Source organism: Pholcus phalangioides, unplaced genomic scaffold (genome assembly GCF_987345545.1).
Source record: "Pholcus phalangioides strain wild (caught in Gottingen) unplaced genomic scaffold, Ppha-v1.0 ptg000031l_1, whole genome shotgun sequence".
Classification (NCBI taxonomy): domain Eukaryota; kingdom Metazoa; phylum Arthropoda; class Arachnida; order Araneae; family Pholcidae; genus Pholcus; species Pholcus phalangioides.
The window spans coordinates 4,668,556-4,695,805 of NW_028301621.1; the positions used below are offsets into that span (position 1 = coordinate 4,668,556).

Genomic DNA, 27,250 nt, shown 5'->3' on the forward strand with positions numbered 1-27,250 from the left:
CCACAATACACCATAAGCACTGCATTAGAATAAGCAATATGGCACGTGATTCACTAAAATATGTAATGCATAACAATGCGCAATTGACCAATATTTACAGTGCACCACAATACCTCATGCACCGCAATACCGCATAATATGCGATGCATCGCACTAAACAAAGCACCATAATACGCAATGAGCCACAATAATCCATAAGCACTGCTTTACAACAAGCAATACAGCACTCAGTGCACTACAACACGTAAAGCATCACAATAAGTAATGTAGTAATGTGTGTAATCAGTAATACTGTACACCACAAATAAGCAATGCAGCATAGTATGCGATGCATCGCAATAAGCAAAGCACTATAGTACGCAGTTCAATACGCATTAAACGCGGCATTACAATGAGCAATACAGCACGCGATGCACTACAATATGCAATGCACCACAATCAGTAATGCACCATTATTTTTGCAGTGCCACAATAAGCAATGCGCAATGAGAAGCAAGTATTCATCCTCGACTCAAAATGAAACCTGTAAATTTCCCCATAAAGAGATCGGTCCAATGCCCTGCCCTGGGTACCCAGACCCTATGTGTTGGGAGCACTGGTGATGTATAAATACCTCTGGGTACATGCACAAAACTTGATCCCTAAAGGGCAAGCGGTTCCCGCTGTCCTCAGGAGTTAAATGAAAACTCGACCCAAAATCGTAACCAACTTCCGTAACACAAAAACGTAACAGATTTCCGTCACTCAATTCTGTAACATAAAATTGTCACTAATTTTGGTTGCTTAGAAACAGGCCCTTTTCCAGTTTGTGATTTTATATTATAGAATAGATATAGACACAAAAAATTTATATAAAATGCAAATGCAAAAAATTGTATTAACAAAAAAAGTTTTTTTATGCCCATAGCTAAATTAATTGCTTTTAGCCATAATAGGAATTCAGCATAGAAACGCATCCTTTGAAACTGCATCAAACAGATTTGTTTAGAAAACAATATGCTCAATCAAGGGCGATGTAAATAAACTCATAAAATTTGCAATTAGGGATTGTTCTTGGAGGTCCAAAATTTTATCACTTTGTCCAGTCCTTTCTCCAAATTTTGCCATGGGGTTTTTGCTCCAAGTTTGTCGCCGGTGTTGATTATCCTATAGTCAATGTCTCATCAACAATGTGGATTCTTCTATAACAGTCACTTCTTCATCCCCTGATTGACAAATTTCTTCATATTCTTCCACTTCTTCATCATCAGTTTCAATTAGTGAATCTGAATCCGATTCAATAAGAGCAAGAGCTCCAGCAGCTGTTAGTCCTTTTTGAGCCATTCTGGATTTTCTTCTACTCTATAGAGCAGCGGTTCTCAACCGGGCCTCTGTGTGAACTCCCAGGGGGTTGAGGAAAATAAAAAAAACCCAGTAAATTTGAAAAAAATAATTATTAATATTTTTGAACAATAAAAATAAATCAGAAACTTTGATGAATAAATAAAAAAAATAGACGTCCGGGCTCTGCCATAGAAATTACATACCGGAAAGTATCTTTATTTAGTACCACTATTTTGACCTCCGTGGGTCAAAAAAGGTTGAGAACCGCTGCTATAGAGAGTTGTTTACAAGGAGGGCCCATTCTCTGTACAACACACAAAAAAAAAATTTGCCAGACCCATCAATATCACGTTAAAAAGCACGCATTCCAAAGAGATTTCCCAAGGATGAAGAAATTAGTGCTGCCCTCTGTAGGGGGATACTGTAGACGCATAGTAGGAAAACATGTGTCCCGCCTTTTCTCTTCAGCAAATACATCCTCAAAAAAATTTTGTGGAACCAAAAATTACTTGCAAAGACAAAATTCACAATACTATACATTGAATTTGCATCATTTCACCCAGTTATTGATGCAAAATTTGGTAAAAATTGGCAATCACATTTTTCTTTACTATACAATACAATACAATACAAATACAACGCCACAACAGGCAAATTGCCCAACGAGGTGGCTGACTTAAGAACATCATGGATCCCCGAGCCCCTACCTACTACTGCTACACCAAACATGCACCCCCCCCCCCCCGCGAAACCCCCCAACGAATCGGTACATGCGGGAATGTGCGTGTACGTGTAGTGCAACCTGACGTAAAGTTTGTTTCTGTGTAATGCTTGTTATGTGTAGAGCTGTCATCTGCCCCCAGTTTTTACTAGCTATGAGTGAAGTGTTATGGTTGAATGATTTACCGTTGTAGGACTGTTGCTCTCTGTGGCGAGACTTTTTAACGGGGAGATCGGCTCGCATTTGCGCCTTGAAGTTGGGAACCACAGAAAACCAACTTCAGCCGACCACCACTGTGGGGTTCGAACCCGGATTCTCGCATCACGAGTCCGGCACTATAACCACTCGACCACCACAGCGGCTAAAAATAATAAAAAAAAAACAAATTTCAAATAAGCAGAAAAATGTGACAGCAAAAATGTGACAAAAAAAAAAACACTACTATTAGTAATATGAAAAAATGATTGTGGACAACTATATACATATGTGTGTATATATATAGAGAGAGAGACAGAGAGAGACGTTTTCCGATAAGTTTTGGAATTATAAACGACATTTTGATATGATTTGCAGTAAAAAATTATAATTTTTCATGAAGTTATGAATTTTTGGAAAAGGTGGGACAAAGGGGTTCCCACCGCCCTTAAAAGGGTTAAAAGAAAGGAATGAAAGTAGCACTTAAACACAGACATTAAAACAATCACATTAATGTTATTATATAAGGTACACAACATATACACCGCATTTTAAACATGCTTCAATTCTTTGGAAGTTGCTTAAAGTAGTGATTCCTGACTTGGAAAATTATAATCCTCTTGGGGGGTGAAGGCGAATGAACTAGGGCGGTCAAGAGAGAAGTTCAAATTTTTTATAATAAATTCATTTCATCCTTTGCAACATAAATATAAATGTATCAAACCAATATAATGCTTAACTCTTAACACTGAACAATTTAACATATATATATCCATGTACCGTATAATAAAATTCTACATCCACAATAATCAATTTAAGCTTAGAATTGTTATACATATGAATAATATAAGAAACATTTAATGAAAATTTGTTGGTAGCAAATGGTTGGGCAGTCACCATTTTATTTAGATTGAAGTTGATAATGGCAAGAGGAGGAATGGGGGAGGGGGAGCTCTGGATTTAATTCTTGTTGAAAAACAGTGAGTCAACAATAAAATTCTTATCGAAAGAGGGTTGAGCTTAAAATAGTTTTTGGTATAACTGCCTTGGAGAAAACTTTACGAGATCCATGTTCTGCTTAATGATAGTAGAACTCAATCTGATTTACTTTTATCATGACTTCAACAGTTGTTGTCACATTACTTTGACCATCACTTGCTTGAACAGTTAACACAATCCTGAAAATTAAAGAGAGAAAAAAAATACTGTTAACTAATAAAACTGTTATCAAACAAAGCTAAAGCAAAAACTAAAAAATATTACACATGGCATGATGTCGCTCTCCACATGTCTATGCAAGACATACAGAAAACTGGATGTTGTGTGAAGATGCTCATTTTTGAAGATGTTGATTTTTTTTTAGGAAAGAAAAGTTCATCTCTGCAGGGAATCAAATCCAGTTTCCTTGTTTGTCAAACAAGTGCTCTCCCAGGAAAATTTCTATCTCCTCTGTAGCTTAGTGGTGAGAGCAGGGCCGCAACTAGATACGTGGTCACCCTGGGCAAGCACACATTTTGATGCCCCCTTGTAATGGTGAAGGAGAGGTTTCAGAATGAAATTTGCACCACCTCAGGTGTAGCGCCTGGGACATGAGACCCGCCTGCTCTCCCCCAGTTGCGGCCCTGGGTGAGATCACTGGTCCAGCAAATGAGGGACCCTAGTTTAATTCCCGGTAGAGGCAGAGACGAATTTTCCTTTGCTAAAAAAAATCAACATCTTCAAAAATAAGCATCTTCATGCAACATCCGGTTTTCTGTATATCTTGCATAAAATACATTAGTTTCGCATTTCAATGAAATAGTAATAATAATAATTATTACTATTTATTTGCATGCACTGATTACAAATCATTGGCCCCAAAGCAGATTTTTTTTCATTATTCTGCAAGGAGCTTTCTCCTGACTGGAAATGTTCCCATAATTGTGTTTTCTACATTTTTCTCAAAATTCTTCCAGATTTTTCTGCAGTAACACTGATTATTCTGCATCGTACGTTGCAGATTTCCGCATATTCTTCTTTGGGGCCCATTGGCAATAGACAAAAGTGACAACTCAGATAAAATAAACAGATATTGGTTGATGAATTTAAAGTACCAAATACAGAACATAGCAGTACAAAAATTACATACTCATGAAAAAAAGAAAAATGATACATAAATATGAGTCCACAATTTCCTGATTTCAAAATACAACAATGAATGATAATCAAATTTTATAAAATAATTATACAAATAAAAAGACACTATAAACATGGTGGTGGGGGAAAAAAGAAAAAATCATTTGTTCGTGAACTGTCAAAAAAAAAAAAAAATTCAATCTCTCTCTTACAAGAACCAATGTATTTTAGAGCAATGTTAGTTTCATAATATTTCAGAAATTCAGGAACTGATTGATGTGTCAAGTTTTAGTCTAGATATTTGATCGATAATATGTGTAAGAATTACAGTGAAAAAGAACATGCGACCAGGTCTCAAGGGAATTTTTATTACAAAATGTAGTTTTCAACTGGGTTAATGATAAGCACCTTTCCATTCTCATAAATACGTTCTTTTCCAAGTTGGATTTAGACAAAAACTCTCTTGTATTTTGAGTCGTCATTATTCAGAAGAAACTATTCTACTCCAAAGTTAGATTTTACAAGCCTATACTGGAGATATGATGTAGAATTATATACATTTGTTAAGTCTACCTGTAAAGTTTGATCACACAAAATCTGAAGAATTTTTGGGGATGTGTTTTTTACCAAGTTTGGGTCCATAGATTCTCAGAAAACTCAAGCCACAATTGTTGAATATTCACCACATGAAGAAAAGTCAGTTATGTCTATCAGGGAGTGAGTGTTTTGCCTTTTCCAAAAATTGGTGAAGACAGTCTGTAGTTTGGCATTTTTAAAATTCTTACGAAAAGCAAAAGATAAACTTTGAATAATACGGACATTCTTGGTTGACCAAGTTCACAACTAATTATATTAACTTAACATATCGCGGGAAGTGCAACAGTTTTTTCTAAAAGAAATTTAACACATCAAAATCATCCAAATATTGCAAATATTGCTCCAAGTCAGTGCACCATACCATATAACATAGTTCATACAACCAGAGAGGAAGAGAGTCTAAATGCAATATTGATTATTGAAATCCTGGACTGGATAAGAATCAGCCAGATTGAGCTTATTGCGTTTTTTACTTTGGAGAAGAACTTGATTTTAGCTGTCTGAAATTTTCCGAAAGATGAAAATGGAATTTCCAAATATGTGTAGACGAAACTATTTCAATTGGGATATTAAAGAAATACAATTTTTCTGACTTTTTAAGTCTCCCTCTGCCTTTTGAGAAGACCATAACCTTAGTTTTATAAAGATGTTAATTTCCAATTTATATTGTACTAGCTTGCGCTTTGCTGCGATCTCAGAAGAAGGGAAATTCAAGGAAACTCTCTCGTTATGATAACATTCAATTTGCATTGAGTCATTTTTATTGAAACTTATTCATTTTCATATGGAAAACATTTCAAAGCGTCGTTTTAATTCTATTTATTTATTAGATTGCTCATGGATACACAATTTTTTTGTTTTTCCGTCGGGTGCGTACACGAATAAATCAGAAGGTTTTCCGACGCGCGAGCTGGCCACATACAGTTGTCCATGTGATAAGCACGGATTCTCCAAATCTAGCCCACACACTTCAAGCGATTGTCCTTGTGCTTTGTTGATGGCCATTGCAGTCGCACCGGAAACTGTAAACGTTTGAATTCAAATGACATATCTGTTGGGATCATTGGAATACGTGGCAACAATACATCTTGCCCATTTCCATGAATTTCTCATTCAAAATTGCAGCTTCAATGACATTGTTCATCTTCTTTTTCACCGAAAGTATTGTACCTTTGCAAAGTCGTGGTGGATTGATGTTTTGGAGAAGAATGATAGGCACGCCAATTTTCAATATTAAAATGTGCGGTGGCATACCTGGCAAATCGAGTGAATTCAAGAATTCCGTTGGGTAATTGACAACTTCGGCCTGATTAATCACAGTATCGATGGACTTATACGTTGTCGCTTCACCTGGTATTCCATTTTGAATGCTGAAATTGATGGCATTGACATTGTTGTTCGTAGCTGCTAATATAGCACGTGCACTGAGCCACTGATGATTTTTGTAATTCCGCGCGATATTTGGGAAAACCTTTTGAATTAATTAGACTTCGGTTGATGTCGTCTTACAAAAGTTCGTTTGCAATGTAGATCTGTGTAGATCTGTCGATTGTCATCTTCCCATTCCCAATATCCAGCAATTCTTTGGCAAAACGTTCGGCGGATGCATCATTTTGTAGTTGAACACGCATATTGGTTTTCAAAGTCAATTTCTTTACATGTCGCCATAGAACTGATGATTTGAGACATGCATTAAGTTCATCAGCGGGTATTGAACGTGGTATGACTTGCAGAGTTTGTCGAAAATCACCAGACAATAAAATGAGTGCTCCACCGAAGGGCTGTCCATTTCCCCTCAAATCTTGCAGTGTACGATCAAGCGCCTTCCAATGCTTTTTTGTGCATTCGTCTCATATGGTAAGTTCACATGTTTGGAGAACTTTGCCCATTCCGAAATTTTTGGTGATATTGCATGTTGGCGTCTCAGTAGTTTGCAAATTCAACGGCAATTTCAGTGCTGAATGCGCTGTTCAACCACCATCAGAAAGTGTTGTCTCAATTCCAGATGATGCAATTGCCAGTGCAATTTTAAAATAAAACATATAAGCCGCCGTTGTCTAGCACCCGCTACACAACTCTGCCAGAAACCTTCGACACGCGCGCCACCTAGGATAGATTGCCAGAAACCTTCGCGGGAGTGTACTCAACAACTTCCTGAAGTTTCATGGAGATCGGATGAATGGTGTAGTAATGCATAAAGGACAGACAGACAGACATACATTCGTTTTTATATATATAGATGTATGCAGAAAGACTCTAGAAAATGTTTCTTTTCTTTTTTAAGTCTGATTGTCAGAGAGGAGTACTGTATCATCTGTATAAATGACAATGAATTCTCTTTGTCAGCCAATTCGCAATGAGTGAGTTCCGTATTTACATAAACTTTAGTATTTAGGCATCTTGTTTATATCTGTTTTGTGCTGCAGAAGTAGAAGTGGGCATCCAGTGAATCTTTGAAATATTTTCTGAAAGAATCAGCTTACAGACCTTAATAATAAGGTCTGTCAGCTGTTTTTTTTTTCTCATTTCAGTTAATTTACAAAAGTATGATATAACAAGGCTTCCTCTACCAATTTTTCTACATGAGAATGTACCATATCTATGGAGGGCCTAGCTCATGGAAACAATTTATTGTCGATTTACAGTTACAAAGGCCTTGAGCTATCTTGCTCACAATGTGAACTTGTCTTTTTTTTTAATCTTCATCTTCATAAGCAAATCTAGCTGACTGCTCCAGTCCCAGGAGCAGTCAGCTAGATTAATCACTCCTCTGCCTGTTTCTGAAAGAATTGCTGTTAATTAATTCTCCAATTTATTAAAACCTTTCTCCACCCATCTGCTTTGCCAATGTGACACACAAAATGCCTTCCCTCAATAACCTTATTGGGTGGCTCCAAAGAAATGGATGTGTCTTCTGGCACACTTTGTGGCCAAAAGTTCTTCCAACATGGGATAACTGTTTTGATCTTTATAGCTTCCACAGTTCTAGCAATGAAACTGATATCAATCAATATCATACTTAGTTATGTTAATACATAATTTAAGATGTTTCCTGCATTTGCATCTTCTTTGATACCCTGCACAATCGAGTAATGTTTAAAAAGAGCCAATAAATGTCTGCATATCATCCGATCAAGCAGCTGAATGTTAGATGTTGGTTTTAAATATTAAACAAGTTAGCTACGGTTGGAGACAAACTAAAAACATTAATTATTTAATACATGAAGAGATATTTAAAAAGCTAACATCGTCCAGTAAGAAAAAAAATAGCAGCTCAAAATTTCCAACCGAGCATAAAAGTATTGTTCTGGATAATTTCTCACAAGTCCTTCGAAGAAGCAGAGGATGACAAAATTTTAAGAACACATAGATTTATTTCATAGAAAACAACTATTTGCATCTATTTACAAGCAGACAGCACATGGTTGACAAATAGAGATTCTCACACTGAGCTTAAAGTCCAACAACTCTGACCACCCACTCTGTCCCTTGCATCGTTTTTAAAGATACTGCAAACTTTCGAGAATAGTCTACCATAATTCACAACTGGTGCTGCCACCTTCTTGAGGTCATATGAGAGCTTCTGGATTGATCTAGAAAATTCGAGCGTATTTCCACACTTCAGGTTTGGCATTGCTCTCACTTGACGATATTTTGAAGGGTTTTTAACAAATTGCACTACCAATAATTTTTGTAACAGTATAAAGAGTTCACAAGGCTGCCATTCATGACTGCGTCACCTGAAATCTCATTTCAAATTAGATTTCATTCAACAGTTAGGTTAGGAGGCAGACATAAAAAACTTGAACACCATGTTGCTCAAGGGCATTACTCCAAAGAACTTTGAATAGCACGCCTTTACTGTGAAGGTTCCTTCTGACTTCCAGAATGAAGCACCCTGCAGACCAATCCAGAAAAAGTTTTCCTCAGTTCAAACTTTTCTACTGTTCATATTTAAATATAAATTACATAAAATTATTTTTTCAATACGAAAATTAGCACAGCTGCGGTGTTTCCCGAAAAACTGAGAAAGAGACAATGAATATGAAATCTGCAAACACCAAGGGGTATTCTGCTAACTGGTCAATATGCTAAGAGACTGACCACTTCCTAAAAATCACATTAATTGCTAAAATTAGATTTTTAGGGATTTCAGAGGAACATTCATGAAATAAAATCAGTCAAACTATGTGAAAACAATCTGCTGGCAACAATGAATAAGCTTGTTAAAAATAGAAAAAAAATATTTTAAAAAAACTTTAAAATGTAATTTTGAATAAAATTGTTCCATAGTATTAACTAATCCATTCAAGAGCACTGGGACATCTTTTTTCAAGAGCAAACTTTCTTCTAATGTTGAGCAGGTGCTTCTGCTTTTTCTAGCCCACCTACCTCCTTCAACACCAAGAACAATAAACCGAGGTGACACAAATACTTTATCTATTCATATATATTCAATATCAAATTTCAAAAAGGATGGAAAACGTGAAAATAAGGATTTTTGATAGTTCTGCCTACCCGACATTGAGCAGACACGATAGAGGAGACAGAAAACGTTCCATTGCGCACTTCTTGGAATCAGGGATAATTTTATAGTGAGTTGGAGTGAGTTTTCACTCAGGCTTCATATAAATTTTTATCAATTTTGCCCTTGATATTGAGCTCTTTTTCCATTAGTGACTTCACATGCTGTTTATCTTGATGTCCCCATCTTACTTGGTAAAGCTGAAGAAAGGAATCAGCTTTACCATGCTGATTCGTATATATTTGCTTGCTCGTCATATTTACTTCGACTGGTGTTTCTGGTATCAGCACTTCAATTTCAGCTCTGAAAAGACCACCACATCTCATGATTCACGAAAGACTCCTTCACCATCCATTTTCAGATAACAGATGTTGATTCAAATACACTGTTCTGGTTTCTGTCGTGCGTTACTAATACTGAAAACATTCTTGCTGATATCAGGAACGTACCAGACATCTTGTACATTTTTTGTTTTCTACCATTTACTATGGCTATTATTCTTATTGTACATTTCCCTATGCCTGATAGTACTTTCAAATTTGCCACAGTTATACCATATGGATATTCTAATTTTTATTTAAAGAAATTACTACTCTTGGTAACATGCGTAGATGTACCATTATCTATATACCAATCATCACAATTCACTTCTGTAGCGAAAACATCATCTATAGCTAAGAGAGTCGTACTGACAGCAGAAGCAGTATCACCATCCTTACTTTGATATCTTGTGGAGTGACTTGAACTGGGTTAAGGTGGTTTATTACCATCAGCAATCCATTTAAAACAGTTCTTGACCCAATGTCCTTCAGGTGACAGTAATTACACGTACTGTATTTCTTACTTGAAGATGTGCTTTATTCTCTTTTCTGATGATTTTAGGTATTCTGTTTGAAACTTGCAACTAGTGCTTCGTGACCCGATTCACTTTCATTGATGTGTCTGTCCCGCTCATGAGAACATAGCTGTCTCATTAAATCATCAACAGATCTTTTTCTTGACTCAGGAGCAACCAACTTGATTTGAAGGCATGATAACTTTGAGGAAGAGCATCGAGTATCTTGCATATCAGCAGTATATGTGGAAGCTTGGTTTCTTGTTTACTTTCGAAACCTTTGTTAAGCTCATTCCACAGATTCTTCAGTTTGGATAAGTCTGCTGCCATATCCTCAGTTGATTACCACTTAAAGCATGGGCGGAGATAATGAGGGCATTCCCCCCCCCCCCCAGCGTCAAAGGTAGAGTCGACTGATCTAATGTATATATGAATTGACATCATCATTGTGCCCCCAGACTTCCAAGTCTATTTCCGCCTATGACTTAAACTGGAAGAACTCTAAACAAATGTTGTACAGTTGGTTTTCAGATGTGGCTTCAAATGGATTGTGTAGCTATAGCCATACATCACTAGCACAGTCAAATGTCATTACTTACTGTAATATGTCCTTTGTCATTGAATTTTTTAGAACCATCATAGCACGGTTATTTGCTTTGTTATACTCCTTCAAGTCAATCTTGTATTGACTTACAATATAAGATTGATCGCTCCAATGGCTTCTCTGGCAGCTGCATTTTCCCACTGACTACATCTAAAGCCTCACCACAGAAACTTAAGCAAATTTTATCTGATATTTCCATAGTGTCCTGTCTCCTTTGCCACTTAATAGCCTGACTTGAATCTTGCCAACGTCTAAATCCAAACTGGCAGTGTTTCGTAAAGTGGGCAAAGGGAATCTTCGGGGGGGGGGGGATACCAGCTACAGACATGATTGGGGGGAGGGCTTTGAATGGACATAACGGGGCGATGAGAGGAAAAAATATGGGTTCAAAAACTGATTCTTTTTCCAAGGGAGACTTTGCAATTATCCGAGCCTATGGGCAAAAAAAAACCCCAAGAATATTGCATGCAGTAGTTGTGCTTGTTTCATCTCTAGGGATCAGAGCTAAAGCGTTTTTTCCCCTTTGAATATGTGCTATACATTCCAGATGTACTGTAACTAATTGATCGATAAAGCCTATTGTCACAGATTTCAACATCTGAGGTAAAGAGGTGCAGCATTCTCCTGGGACTGGTTTCGCTAATAACTAGGGTTCTATCATCTGGGTCCCTCTGAAACTAGAACCCTAGTTATTAGCGAAAACAGTCCCAGGAGAATGCTGCACCTGCATTTTTTTCACATTATAAATTCACTACAACAGCGACCCGTCAAAGAGCCTAGCCTCGGAATCCTGCGGCAGGATATGGGGGTGGCATGATTTTAGCTTCACTGTTCATTCACCTACGGCTGATCTTTTTGTATGTTGTTTTTTATACATAACTAACCACAATACCCAGCAATGCCTGGGTTTTCTTGAATTGCTGGGAGGATTGAAAAAGTGACAAACCATTATAGAGGAATGAACTATAATACTAGCAGCATTAAAGAAGAGGTAAACCATTGTAAAGGCATGTGCATGTTCGAAACGCATTGTTAGGGAACGGCAGTAACAGAAGTAAACATTCCAAAAGTGACTGTTGGGTCCAGGAACCATTGTTGCCAAACATTTTTTCACCCATTTCGGGCATTTGCCCTGCTCTAATGAACTATTAAAGCAGATTATTTTTCAATTGGTATATATGCAAAATTTGATGACCAATCTAATTCGGTCTGATTAGACTGATCGGTCTCTCCCCCCCCCCTCTCCGTATTTCTGCCCATGCTCGACAAGATGCCCCTAGGAACCATGATGCTCGCTTTAAGTAACACAGCTGTAATGGAAACATTTTTTAATGAATTCATGCAAGTTCATGAATTACTTAAACCCAAGGATAATATCTGTGTGGAAGTGCCAAAATATAATTACAGACGAGCAATATTAAATTTTTATGTGAAAAAGTCACATATCAAAAGTGCTTGGGTGGTAAGCCACCTCATTGGGCAATTTGCCTGCTGTGGCCTTTGAGTTTGTATTTGTAATTTCAGTGGTGTCCAAAAAAATAAATGAAACTATCTACATGAGGAAAAAAAGTTTATCGAATACACATAGTAAGTACAATAATATTTATTTCTATTTTCTCAAATTTTTTATTATACTAAATCCTCTTATACTCGCCGATTTCCATGATTTGAGTAAGGCACAGGGGCGGTACTATCCAATCATGCTTATCAAGAATGCTATTTATCCACACTGATTATGACAACAGAAGGATAAAAATGAAATTTTGGTATTATCTCTAAAAACAAGCATTGTTTCTCCTCGGAATATTCGGAAAAATATATGGATAGGTGTTATACGCTCCTTCAGCATCGGATGCATTTCTTCTCGCGATAACATGGATTTAGTAAAAAAAAATTTTCACTTGAAAATTTTTTACAGTGACTTATATGTAGTGTTTTCCTTAAAAAAATTTATTTTCACACGACCTTTTAAAGATTGGCTAAACTCAATTTGAAATCTTCCAAGTATAGTAGTATGTTAATAGTATTACTCAATGATAAAATTATATTATCAATCATATATCTCAAAAAAATTTTGTTTTTTTTTACATTTAATTAGCATGGTTTCATCTGAATTTTTTCTTTTAATGTTTGAGCTGAAAGTTAAAATTCATTGTAACTTAACAAGATTTCTGATATGTTCATAAAACAATGGTAAATATTCAATGAAATTCATTCAGATTTATATGTAAAAGAAAATTATCAATTACAATGATTTCCCCTGTTGATGCTTGCCAGTTTTAATCAAGAAAGAAATGAGAGTCCTGCATTTGAAATTATACAAAATTACATATCCTTAAAATGTGGACCTAAATAATATCACAATAACAGGCAATTTAAAAGATATATCAAGGACAGCTGGAGCTCGACCTAGATGTGAGTAGGTCCTGAGCAAGACAAGAATTAGGTGCCTCACTTTTCTATACTACCCTGTTGCAGGAAAACATATAGATGCAAAAATTCTGCATTGCATCCTCCAATTTTTTAATGTGGATTTTTAACGTCACTTCCAGGGGGGGGGGGGGGGTGAGAAAATTTGTTTTTAAAAAAGGGGTGATGAGCTGAATAGTTTGGGAAACACTGCTGTAGAAGATGCAGGCCTCAAAAAAAGGGCATGAAAATTTGAAAAAAAAAGTAGGAAAAATAGGAACACCATTGACAAAAATAGGAAAAAAATAGGAGGGAAAAAATGGAATTGCCAAATTATCGTGGCATTTCAAAATGTTGCGCCGTTAAGATTCACACCTTATATACTTTAATTATAGTATTATCTATAGATATTTTAGGAAACAAGTTCTAATGAATTTAAAAATCTTTCATTTCCATAGAATTTGGTATCGAAAACAATGTAAATAGCAAAACTAAACAGAAACTAATCAAATTGCTACTGTTACTTGAAAAGTCCAATTATTGATCATGATCCATCCCCCCCCCCCCTCGTTCTTTTCAAAGAAAGAAAAAAAAACCTGTCTAGGTGCCATAAAAATGTAACCCATGCATGCTTAACTCATTGTCCACGGGCCGAATGTGGCCCGGAGTCATCTGTTGTGGCTCACAACTTCACATCTTATTTTGTAAAAATGAACCTAGCGACACTTCCATATCGTTCAAGAGACCCTGCGGCACAGATTCATGTCATTCAAGTGGCTCGCGTCACATTTGCAGATCACCGCAGCACAGTTCCAGATTACCCAAGTTACCCCAGCTGCTGTTCCACTTCACTTAAATAACCTGTGGCACATTCCTAGATCATTTCACTCACAGCAGAGCTCCAGACCACTCAACTACCCGCGGAACGTTTACACGTCATTCAATTGACCCACGGCACATTCCTTGATTAGTAAATATGTCGCTGAATATTTACAGATAATTTCGATTTCGAAATCAATGAAATGGCCAACACTCTACTGAATGTTGAACACTGCTGATGTAACACTCACACACACACCTCCTGGAGTTACATTACACCCGAAGCATACAACGATTAGAATAGCCTGCATATTATGTTCATGAATTTTTTTTTTTTCATAGACAACGGCAGTCGTCAATAGCATACACATGAACCTAGTTATGCCTTAAAACAGACATGCTAACCAATGGCACCTCGGAGTTATCTTATGTGGCCCATTACGAATAACAAAACCACACAAGTGGCTCACGAACGACCATCAAATTATTTAAATAGGACTCATTTCCAGATTACTTCAGTGGCCAGCGGCACATTTCCAGATGATCTACGCTGCCAACTGCATATATACAGATCACCTAAGTGACCCCAAGCACATTTCCAAATCACTTGAGCGACACGCGGCAAACCCCCAGTTCACTTAAGTGGCTTGTAGTTCAGTTGCAGATTACTGTAAGTGTCTGGAGGCACATTTACATATCATTTGAGTGGCCAGCGGCACACTTCGAGATCATTTGAGTGGCTCGCAGCACACATATCACCTAATGGTCTGCAATATATTAACACTTTAAGTGGCTCGATGTATTTTTTATAGATTATTTTAGTGGCATTCTTGACACATTTTTAGACCACTCAAGTGGCCCGCTGCACACTTTCAGATCATCTAAGTGACTTGTGGCACATTTCCAAATGACTCAAGCGGCCCGCGGCATATTACAACTTAACTCCACCTTTTGTGAACAGTGTGGGGCCACTCCATTGATTTGGAAACGTGTCATGGGCCACTTAATTAAGTGATCTAGAACAACGCCGCAGATTATTTGCGATCTGTAAATGTGCCGTGGGTCACTCAAGTAATCTGGAAATGTACCACGGGCCACTTGAGTGATCTGTACCAAGGCCACTTGAGGCACGCCATATTTAGGCCATGGGTTGAGCACATGCTTAAAAAAAAGGGGGCCGTTCAAGAATTACGTCAGCAAATTTTTAGCGATTTTTGACCCCTTCTCCCCTTGTTAGAAAAAGTCAGCAAAACTCTGATCCTCCCACTTTCAGCAAAATTTTGTCAGCACTCTGCCCCAACTCTTAACGCATAGTGGGTGGCATATTGAGTGGATCAAAGATGTACGTGGGGCTCGTGGTCTTCCCCCCCCCCCCTGATGATCAAAAATATATTTTTTAATCAAAAAATATTTTTTTTAATAATTAAAATTTCGAAAGAAAATATCTTATTACAATGAATTTCAGTTAATTTCAATGTTATTTGAAGGCCAAGAACTCAAATTTTTTAAGAAATTCATTGGGACCCTACCTCTAAGCCCATAGGTGACACTTGACCTGTGTGGCCTAAATGTGGCCTGTCCCTTTCAAACCTAATTTTGTAAAAATGAACCAAGCGGCACATTCACAGATCGCTTAAGTGACCCATGACATAATTCCAGACCATTTAAGCGATCCGTGGCACATTTATAGATCCCTTGAGTGACATGTGGCACAGTTTTAGAGCACTGACGTGTTCACAAGTGTTGTTCTATAACACTGAAGTTATCCGCGGCCCATTCTCAAGTTACTTAAGTGATCCGCGGCATAATCACGGATCACTTGTATGATGCGCGGCACAGAACCAGAGCACTTGGATCCGCTAAGTATTAAGAGATCACTAAAGTGGCTCTGTAGAAGGTAGAATGTTAGTTCAGGTGCCCACAAACTAGCAAAAAGTTTTATTCGTTTTTGGCGCACCGAATAAGATGCCATTAAGAATATTTCATATTTGTATAAAGGGTGGGTGCTGAAGTAAACATCATCCTAACACCCCTCTCTGTCATCAAATCGGAACACCTTCCCCCCCCCCCCCGCTTCCCCACCATCGATGCTGACGTAATACTTACTCCGAAGATAAAGAAACCCGAAAGTTATTTCTAAAGATTAAAAAAAAAAGGTTTAGTGTGCTGCAAATCGGCTTGTTCCCACCCCCCCCCCTGTAAAGCCAGACGGGGCTCGGGCTCTGTCCCGTAAAGCCGGGTTTTCTATGCCGAGCGCAATGTGAATCACCCAGCGCGACACGCCATCCACTCACCAATAAGAAAAGCACTGTTTCCTACAGAGCGAATACGGCTCACGACAACGCTTTACGTCGGGCGTGATTGGCCAACCGATATTTACGGCAACCGATCTCCCAAACAGATTCGCTGTACGGCGAGGGGGCGACAATACAGTTATTGTCATCCCCTGCTCCCGTGGAACTGAAAAAAACAAATTATTTTTTCCCTCTCTTTTTCAGTAGCGAGTTGTGAATAAAGCCCGTCAAAAAGGGACGGAAAGCAAAGCAGTGACATTTTGCGATTTCTTAGAATTTTCGTAGTGAGATATTGGCTGTAAATAAAAGGAAGAAAGGGATAGTAGGAGAGAATTTGAATAGAATAGGGCAACTGCGACGAAAGTAGGAAAGTAGGAGGACATTTCTAAAACGTAGGAAAAATAGGAGCACTGCGAGGTCTGCAGATGGAACCAATTCTGTCGGGTTCAAGAAATAATCCATTCTATTCATGAGTATGCTCTCAAATATTTTCCCACAGACCTACAAACAGTATAAATGTAATTCAATAATAACACATCACTCACTTCACTTCTGAAATGTAGATAGCAGCACTGAAAAATCATGCACAACACTGCATACACGCTCAGAGTGTTAGTTACACACACACAGTTACAGTTCCAACACAACTCATTAGGTAGTAAATCGCCCATAGATGATGATAGATCCGAGTTGTGCTCGGTTGAAAGAAAAAGAAAGACTTCTCTGGCACATACGTTGGAGTTCGTAGATCTGGGTTGAGTAGTACCAGATGATTCTTTTGTAGAAATTGTAAAATTGTTCTTTCCCTGGAATCTTCATCTCTGTAGCCCCATAACGAGTGATGAGCATTCAGATCCGATCCCATCAATATAAGCATATTTTTGTTGCAAAGAGCAATCTTTGCAAAGAGTTCTTTCAATTTCACCAATTGTAGAAGATAAGTTTTCGTATGGGGAAGAGTATATCGAGGTAATAATGAGGTCACTGTTATTCAGACATACTCTAAGGGGCCGTTCAAGTATTACGCAAGCAAATTTTTAGCCATTTCTGACCTCCTTCCCCCCCCCCCCTTTTCAGCAAAATTTTGTCATGAGCTCTGCCCCTCTGAAACCTAACGCATATTGGTGGGATCAGAGACGTACACTGGGGGGATCATGGGGGGCTCTCTAGTGCCCCCTTCCCACTGTCAAAAATTTATTTTTTTAATGCAAAAAAAAATAATTTTTTAATTCAAATTTCGGAAGATAATACCTTTATATGTTATTATAATCAATTTCAATGTTATTTGAAGGCTATGAACTCAAAAAATTAATCTTTCATAAATTCATTGCAACCCACCCTCTTAGCCATATAATGATGAATCACATTAAGTTCCTTGGCCCACAGACAAAATATGGCCCTGGGGTTACTTGATGCGGAATGCCCTCTTCAAACCTAATTTTGTAAAAATTAACTATGCGGCACATTTACAGATCACTTAAGTGTCCCGTGGTACAATTAAAGAACATTTAAGCGGCCAGTGGCATATTTTCAGATCACTTAAATGACCCGAGACACAGTTCCAGAACACTTAAGCGATCCGTGACACATTTAGAGATCCCTTGAGTGACATGTGACATAGTTTTAGAGCACTTAACTTGCCCCCAGTGCGGTTCTACACCACTCAAATTACCCGCGGTCCATTCTCAGATTATTTAAGTGATGAGTGAGACAGTCCCAGAACACTTAAACAGCCCGAACACATTTCCAGAGCACTTGGATCCACGAAACATTGAGATCACCAAAATGGCTCTGTAGGGTACTTATCAATAGGGGGATGTTACTTCAATTGCCCACAAACTATCGAAAGGTTTTTCTCGTTTTTGGCACACCGAGTAAGATGCCATTAAAAATATTTCATATTTTCAATAAAGGGTGGTTGATGACGTAAGCATTATCCAAACCTCCCTCCCCCCTTGTCATCAAAAGTCATCAAATCGGAACCCCCCCCCCCATCGATGATGACGTAATACTTGAACGGCCCCTAATAGCTGTGGTGGAAGTATTGGATACTGTGGCTGGATGACTGCTGGGATTTGTACATATTATTGCAGCCTTATTGTTGGTGGATGATGACCATCAATTTCAGTATGGTGCAAGACCTTGCAGTTGTCCATTCTTGGTATACAGCAACATTATGAAATCAATATGGCGTCTTCTAATCACAATGGCGTCTTTTCCGGCCATTGTTACAAACAAGTTGGTTGTGTCCTGTGCTGGTCAGCGTTATACTGTAAAAGCTTGATGGGTCCCTTGAGACTTTGCTGAGACAGTTTAAGTACACAGTTAATGAATTTTACATTAAATTTTAGCTTGATATTGTTTGTTGTTCAGGATAATCTTAGTATCAGTGAAATTGTGTTTTTTGCCAAACTTATTTCGATGATGTGTGTCCTTTTTTTTAAAATTTATATACTGTGTCACCGGTAATTTTTAAATGAAATTTAAGTTTGAAGATGTTATTCACCTCCGAACTTTTTTATAATTTTCGTTGCTAGTGGATCTGTGCAAGTCGGTACAAGTTGATTTCCATTTACATCTGTTTCAATATTGTATTCATGCAGATTACTGTATGTCAGTTGTTCTTCCAAATCATGTACGACTATACTAATGTCACCATGATCTACGATGTCGAAATATAGTAAAATTCTGTTTATGTTCATAATGCAAAAATTTGTTGCGCAATTCCATCTTGTTTGCTAAACTGGTTAGCTAAACTTGCATTTTGTTGGTGATTATGACCAGATCCAAACCTGAAAATTGGCAGGTGATTGCTCACGTGGTTTGAGTCATTCTGATAATATGTACAGAAATTCTTAGGTTGTGAGATGAGTCAAGGATTCTTTTCCTTAAAAATCTTTCCATCATAAGACCAACATTGTGGGTGATCCGAGATATTCTTCTCCGTACAAATGATATATATTGTTTGCCTCAAAAAGTGATTGTTGAGAATACATTTTGTTATTTTGAGACAATCTTGAATGGCATAGCAGTCAATTGCCATGCCATTTTTAATATGTCTACTGACATGGATATTGTTTTCAAATTTCTTTATTAGAATTGGACCAGTGGTATCAAGTCGGATTTTCTATTTCTATATAACAATACTGTATGTATTCATTGTTTTAGATTCTTTTTTGTTCCTCCTATAAGTGGCTTTTTGGAATGGACTAGTCATCTTTGGATCTTTGAAAGGCCAAGTCATGAGCGCTCCATCACAATAATGCACCAGCTTACAGGTCCCTCTTGTAGTCACGTTATCAGGTTTTTCGTCAAAACACAACACTCTGATACTTCTACAACCACCCTATACCTCCTGATCTTGCCCCACGTGACTTTTTCCTTGAATAAAGAATTTGCTTAAGTGCTTGCAGAGTGGCAAAAATATAATTTTGAAAAAAGGTATTTTTCTTCTCATAATTGAGAAATAAATGAACTACAAAAAAAATTATTTAAATTTTGAAGGAGTATTTTCACTCCTCAATGAAATTGGGACAAGTGAAATCAAATTACAGCTGAAATTAAGAAATGTTTATGCCATATTATATCACTAAAATATGAAAACTCACACATTTGATTTTAATGACGAGACATCAAGACCATTCAATGGAACCACAAACACTTCACCAGTGCGGCCATCAATTGAAAACAAATTTTGTTCATTCCCTGCAATGATGGAATATCGTAGCACTGACGTAGAATCCGCATCCACAGCCTTGAAAGATATATATTTATGTGTCAAATATGAAAAAAAACAAACAAACAATATTCTACTCAAATACGTTCAAGTTTTGCTGTTACAAATATGGAAAATAATTCAATTGAAAGATGTTCTTGCGACTAATTTCTAGCCACTGAATTTCTTCATATTATTCACGGTTACCAAAACAACTTTTTCATTACAATTGTTCTGTTTAACACTAGAAAGATGGATCGCGCAAAAGTATATCTAAAAAGACGAGATGGGGTCAAAATGACACCCCCCCCCCCAATAGTTTTTTTGCAATTTTCAGATACCTTAATGGGCCGCGGGAAACCCTAAGTTACACTTTTTTCTAATTTAAGGGGTCCAGCATTTACTTTTGCATCATGGGCCTCAACTGACTTTAATCCGTATCTGCCCCCAAGCAAAACTTTTCACGGGCCCCTCTGTAGTTAATTTACAGCTTGAAAAAAATTATGGTAATTGTCCCAGGCCTGCTCCCATGTCAACCCTATACTTGTGGGGTCAAATGCCGAACTTGGCCATACGGAAATCTGCAGGGCTCAGCATGACTCATGACCTGAAAACTAGTGAAAATAGTGACCAAAATGTTTAAAAAAGTGACCAAATAGTGACCTAAATATTTGTAAAAAGTGACCAAATTTTGACAATCTGCAATCGTTTTCACTAAACTTTGTATTTCAATGGAACTCTTACAAATTGATTATTTTTAAATTATAAAAGAAATAATTAAATAAAACTAACCATTTTGTTAAACAGGAAAGTTTTGAATAACTTAGCAAATTTATCAACAGCTATGCGAGAGAGAGAATTACATTACGCCAACTATAGGCAGCAGTTGTAATGCCTTCCCTTGTGCTGCTTTCCACAACTCATCTCAAAATTAATTTAAGGAGGAAAAATTTTAAAACAGTAGAAAGTTTTCACGTTGAAAGAAACAAAACAAAAAAATAACACAAAGTTTGAAGGAGAGAATTTTTTCCCCCCACACACTAGTGTATTTTTTATTGTTATGTGCCATGAATGGCAGCACACAAAATACAATCAAATTTTCTTTTACCTAGTACAAATTTTATTTACATACGATACCTAAGTCTGTATAATCTGTTCAGATGTGTTTTTCAACTCGTCTGAGTCATTACAGCAAAATTAAAAGCAGCAAGAGCAGCAAATAATTTAAGTCCTATATTCACTGTTTGCTGTAGAAAATGGTGCAGCCTGAATTTTTCTACCACGTGTTCGGGATTCATTATTTTTTCTTCTATTGTATCCGCTGAGGGACATTTCTATTCTGTTGACTCATGACGCTGTTTTCCTCTAATTTCTCAAGAACCCTACACATTTTTTCTTTCAGTGTTTTCACATCAACTTGCCCACTTTCGATGTCCACAAAGTTTTTTCTCTTTATCCCCACTTCTATCATTTTCTCTGCAGTGTTCAGCATAGCTTTTGATGATGACAACTGAATTTCCAACTCCCATTCTTCTGCTTTGTCTTTGATTCTCATCTGGTCGTGAAACTTTATTGAAAGTTTTTGGTGCTGAAGTCTGTTTTCGTGCACTGCTGCGAACAGCTTTCAGAAGATTGGCATCGACATCAATATCTTTATCATTTTGAGAATGACTCCCCTCCTTACTTCTGAATCAATGCTGAATTATCTCTTTCAATAATCCTGGAATTATTTCCTTTATTATTTTTCATTAATGCTGAAACTATTTCTTTCATTAATTATGGAATTATCTTTAATTAATGCTAGAATTATCACTTTCATTTATTTTGGAACTGAAATTATCTCTCATTAAACTAGAACTTTTCTTTCATTAATTCTGGAATTCTTTCTTTCATCAGTGTTGAATTATCTCTTATCAATGCTGAATTATCTTTCATTTATTTTGGAACTGAAATTATCTATTTTATTAATTCTAGAATTTGTTTTTCATTATAACTCCCTCGTTCTTTCCTATACCACTGAAATATAGGACCCCTACAAATGGTACACAGGGCTGCAACTTGATGCTTGGTCAGCCGGGGCAAGCACGCTTCCTGGATATTTTGACGCCCCCTTATAATGCTGAAGAGGTTAGAGAGTAAAATTTGCGCTCCCTCTGGCCTGGCGCACCAGACCAGCCTGCTCCCCTAGTTGTGGTATGATGGGTTGTCTTAAAAATGCCTATCATTGGCTTTTACTTGCATTGCGAAGCCAGGCCTTTCACTTACACAAGAGATTTAACAGGCCGCAGGCTTCCAAATGTTTTGAACGACTGACCTATACTACGAAGACCGCAACTAGATAGGTACTTAGTAAGCAAGCACACATTTTGGTGTCCCCTTGTAATGTTGAATGATAAGTAAAGAGGGGAAATTTGCTCCTCCTCTGGCCTGGCGCTCGTGGCAGCAGACACATGTGCTTCTCTCTAGTTGCGGCTCTGTATCAGTCTTAGGAACTAAGCTTTCCTTTTTTTATGACAGCCTAGCCATCTAGCTGCAACAGTGTGGCACCATAGTTCATTTACTTAAAACTGTCAAGTAGTCAGAATAATGTGGCCACTCAGTGTATAATGCAGTAAAACCTATCTTTTGCGGCCACCAGTAGGACAAAAAAATTATTCCGTAAAAGAGGGGTGACCATTAGTCAGGGGTTTAAAATACATACTTTTATTATACAAGGGTAAATTATTATTTGGTTGTAAAAGGGGGGGGGGTGACAGCATCTGAGAGGTGTCCGTTAAGAGGGGTTTTACTGTATAAGAAAATAAGTTAATTGTTTTCTCACTAAACCTCACTGACCTCCAAGGATCCCTAATTAAGTACAGTTGATTTTAAACCTTCAGTTCATTTGTTTAGGAGCATTGCTTGCTAGTTCCACTTTTTTCCCCTTATCTGTGACAGGGCTGTTGCGAGTCCCAGGGTCAAGTGGATTTTTTGAGGCCCTACCTGGCAAATTCCGAAAATATCAAACAGTTGTTATTTTTGCGAGGCCTCTGTTCAGTTGAGGCTCCCAGACTATTCCCGATTGAGCCCATGCGTTAAGACAGCACTGATCCGTGGTTATCAGTCATCATTTTAAATCAGTGAAAAAATTTAAAAGTTGGTGGCTCACAAGCTGGGATTTTTAGCGTATTTCTAGATTGAAAAATTTCCTTTCCCTCCCCCCCACCCCGTTCAGTAAATTTATGTTGTAAAATATAAAACGAAAAAATAATAGAATTCGTACCCCTCCACCCTTCTTAGTAATCTGAATAGCCCTCGGCCACGCATTGAGTAATTGTTAATGTCTCGAGCTGGAGCCCTGTCAGCACCAACCCTCAGGAAAAGGGGATGGGCATGGCATTCATCCCAAGAAAGTAGGCCTAGACATAACGAGTTCCCAAAAATCCTCTTAAAACAGTGGTTCTCAACCTTTTTCGAACAGCGGCCCAAAGAATCAAATTTCCATGAGTCTATGGCCGGCCTGCAATAATTTACTCGTTCATAAGGCGATAAATAACTAATAAATAACAATTACCTTTTAATTCTGTGCAAATTAATTGATTAGTTAATTAATAAATTGACTAATATTACATACATTTACACAAACAAATTGATTAATTAATTTAAACTCTTTAAAGAGATTTAGTTTAAAACCCTTTGAGTTGAATTCATTATCTTACTGTCTTAACGGACTGTTAGAATGTTTTTTCTTTTGGTACTGTATTAAGTCAAAATAGGTATGTATGAATGAAGTGTTTCATCAGCAACTGCAAACATCCTCATTGGAAAATATAATTGATCACAAAGCAATCGCAAGATCTTTGAATATTGAATTTGAAATTGAGTATTGAATTTCATAGAATAATTTTGCATAGTTTTCATTCACAGTGGGAAATGAAAATCTAGCCATACACTTAAATTTATTTGTGTTTACTTACATCAACATAACACTCATTTATTAGCCCATTTTGTTAATTAAACTACATTAAGTAAACTATATTCTATGACTGAATTTTGTATTTTATCTTTGCTAGAAAAAAAGTAACAATACAAAAAATTCTATATTGTAACTCACCATAAAATCAGCTGAAAAGCAGGAAATTGTTCAATTTTGGGCGAAACACTCGTTTAGGTATATTCACGATAGATGCTCATGTAAATTGTGTAACTTTATGAATTTCAAGCGACTTTTCTACTTTAAAATTTGAAAACTTTTCTCTAAATTCATAACAAAAATTTATATTTGTGAACCTATCATTTGAATAAATGAATACAACACTGGAAAAAAATCACAACGGAGACTAGCAACGTAAAACACAGCGTGCAAAAAAAATTGTACAGTACAGGGCCCCTAGGATGAGAACTTTCGTGGGCCCCCAGACCAGACTTTTCAAGGGCTTTTTTATTGTGAATTAATGGCGTGAAAAAAAAAATGGTGAGAATCGCCCCGGGCCCTGTTAGCCTCCCCCTTGTGGGAGCCATGGGTACATCACCAGTCATGTGCACCTTGATGACAGATTCAAAACAATATATTAAGCAGGTACACCGATTAGTCGCTGACATTTGATAGGCACATGTCAATTACTTCGTTCATTTCTGAGAACAGGTTAATATGTCCTCCATCTTTATAACTGGATTGCTAGAAATAAACTGAAGAGCCAAAAAAAACTGGTACAGGCATGCGTACGCAAATAAAGAGATATGGAACCAATCAGAGTACGGCGCTGCGGTCGGAAAAGCTTATATAACACAACAAGTGTCTGGCATAGTTGTTAGATCGGTTACTGCTGCTACAATGGCAGGTTATCGAGATTTAAGTGAGTTTGAACGTGGTGTTATAGTCGGCGCACGAGAGATGGGACATAGCATCTCTGAGGTAGCGATGAAATTTGGATTTTCACGTACGACCATTTCACGAGTGTACCGTGAATATCAGAAATCCGGTAAAAAATTAAATCTACGACATCGCTGCGGCCGGAAAAAGATCATGCAACAATGGGACCAACGATGACTGACGAGAATCATTAAACGTGACAGACGTGCAACCCTTCCGCAAACAAGTGTCAGCGTGCGAACCATTGAACGAAACATCATCGATATGGGCTTTCGGAGCCGAAGGCCCACTCGTGTACCCTTGATGACTGCACGACACAAAGCTTTACACCTCGCCTGGGCCCGACAACACAGACATTGGACTGTTGAGGACTGGAAACACGTTGCCTGGTCTGACGAGTCTCGATTTCAATTGCTTCGAGCTGATGGACTTGTACGGGTAAGGAAACAACCTCATGAATCCATGGACCCTACATGTCAACAGGGGACTGTTCAACCTGGTGGAGGCTCTGTGGTGGTATGGGGCGTGTGCAGTTGGCGTGATATGGGACCCCTGATACATCTAGATACGACTGACAGGTGACAGGAACGTAAGCATCCTGTCTGATTACCTGCACCCATTCATGTCCATTGTGCATTCCGACGGACTTGGACAATTTCAGCAGGGCAATGCGACACCCCACACGTCCAGAATTGCTGCAAAGTGGCCCCAGGAACACTCTTCTGACATTAGACACTTCCGCTGGCCACCAAAATCCCCAGACATGAACATTATTGAACATATCTGGGATGCCTTGCAACGTGCTGTTCAGAAGAGATCTCCACCCCCTCTTAATCCTACGGATTTATGGACAGCCCTGTAGGATTCATGGTGTTAATTACCTCCAGCACTACTTCAGACATTAGTCGAGTCCATGCCACGTCGTGTTGCGCCAATTTTTTCCAGTTTTACCACCATATAAATTCGCAACAGATTGAGAGGGGCGATTGGGAAATCCTGCCCTGGTACCCACAACACATCTCAATCCAGAAGCCTTGTTCGATGACGTGGGGGCCCATTTCTGAGAGATACTTTGCAGATAAATTATATTGAATGTACAGTATATTGTACAATATTTTTATTGGGCTTTGTAGCAGCTCTTTCTGGGTACTGCGGACAGGATCGTAACTAAGTGTATAGATTATTGCTGTCGAGTGGGGGGGGGGGGGGGGGACTGAAACAAATGTAGTTTTACATCACATCCACAGTATAAAAGTCGATGACTCTGAAAGATGGTTTTTGTTCCCCCTAAAATTTGCCGTCCTCTAATAATTGCTGCCCAGGGCCAAAAGTTCTACAAGCCACACATTATTTTTCTGCAATGACTGATGAAATACTGATATTAAAATAAAACTTAATTTCATTCAAATTAATTCCCTGGGCCGGTGGAGCCATTTGAAGCCCCTCCCAATAAATTTTGTGAGGGTTCGCTAGAAGCTGAGCCCCCGATAATAATTTATGAAAAAACAAAGCAATGCACCCTCTCTCCTGTGTATGCGCTTCAGTCTCGAACATGTGGGGCAACCAGCAACTTTCAGCCCCCAACATTGGTGGGGCTGACAGCGCTCCAGCCCTTGGGTCTGGGATGCTTGTCGTTATTTAATTTTTCACGCTGTAAATTTACTAAGTAGGGGCCTGTGAAAGTCTGGCTAGGGGCCCGCCAAAGATTCCAACCTATGCGCAATGCTACAGGATGTGAGGGCCATGACACGGTGTATTGCGATTAAGCTGTTTATGGATGCAATACATCCAAATGAATTTTATTCATCAATTAATCAATTAGATTATTTTTGCGGCGAATAAATATTCAAAAGCGCATTTTTTTTGGTGGTATGTACTAACAATGCCGATTCAGAAAAGATGCCAACAGCAACAGAAATTTTAGGGCATGTGATAATGTTGCCTTTCTATATAACGATAATCCCTCTACAATGATATTATTTCTTGGTCTGGAATCGTTATATCGAAGTATCACTGCATTTCATTTAGCTATTGTTTATTTGTCTCTGTTATTAGTCATATGGTTTTTTTTCAGAAATGTTTTGGCCCGGGCTCCCAAACTCGATAAGTAAAATATGGTTCTCAGAGTGTACTTGTTTCTGTTTCAATCATTATTGGCTTATTTTTTAACATTTCTTTTCTTCCTGCATCGTCTGGAAGCCTCCTTCCCCTAGGGTGACGTTCAAAAAAAAAAAGAGAGGCTTCAG

At 37.9% G+C, this 27,250-nt stretch overlaps 1 protein-coding gene across 3 annotated transcripts in view; it reads right to left on the reverse strand.

The window, feature by feature from the left end:
* Cad87A (cadherin 87A) overlaps positions 1–27,250 on the reverse strand; it is a 672,761-nt gene that overhangs the window by 437,595 nt on the left and 207,916 nt on the right. For all 3 annotated transcript variants that reach the window (XM_089252829.1, XM_089252827.1, XM_089252828.1), the window contains 2 exons: positions 20,046–20,191; positions 3,348–3,417 (listed from right to left, as the gene is read on the reverse strand). In XM_089252829.1, coding sequence (XP_089108955.1) covers positions 3,348–3,417; positions 20,046–20,191 — 216 coding nt within the window. The remainder of the gene's footprint in view (positions 1–3,347; positions 3,418–20,045; positions 20,192–27,250) is intronic.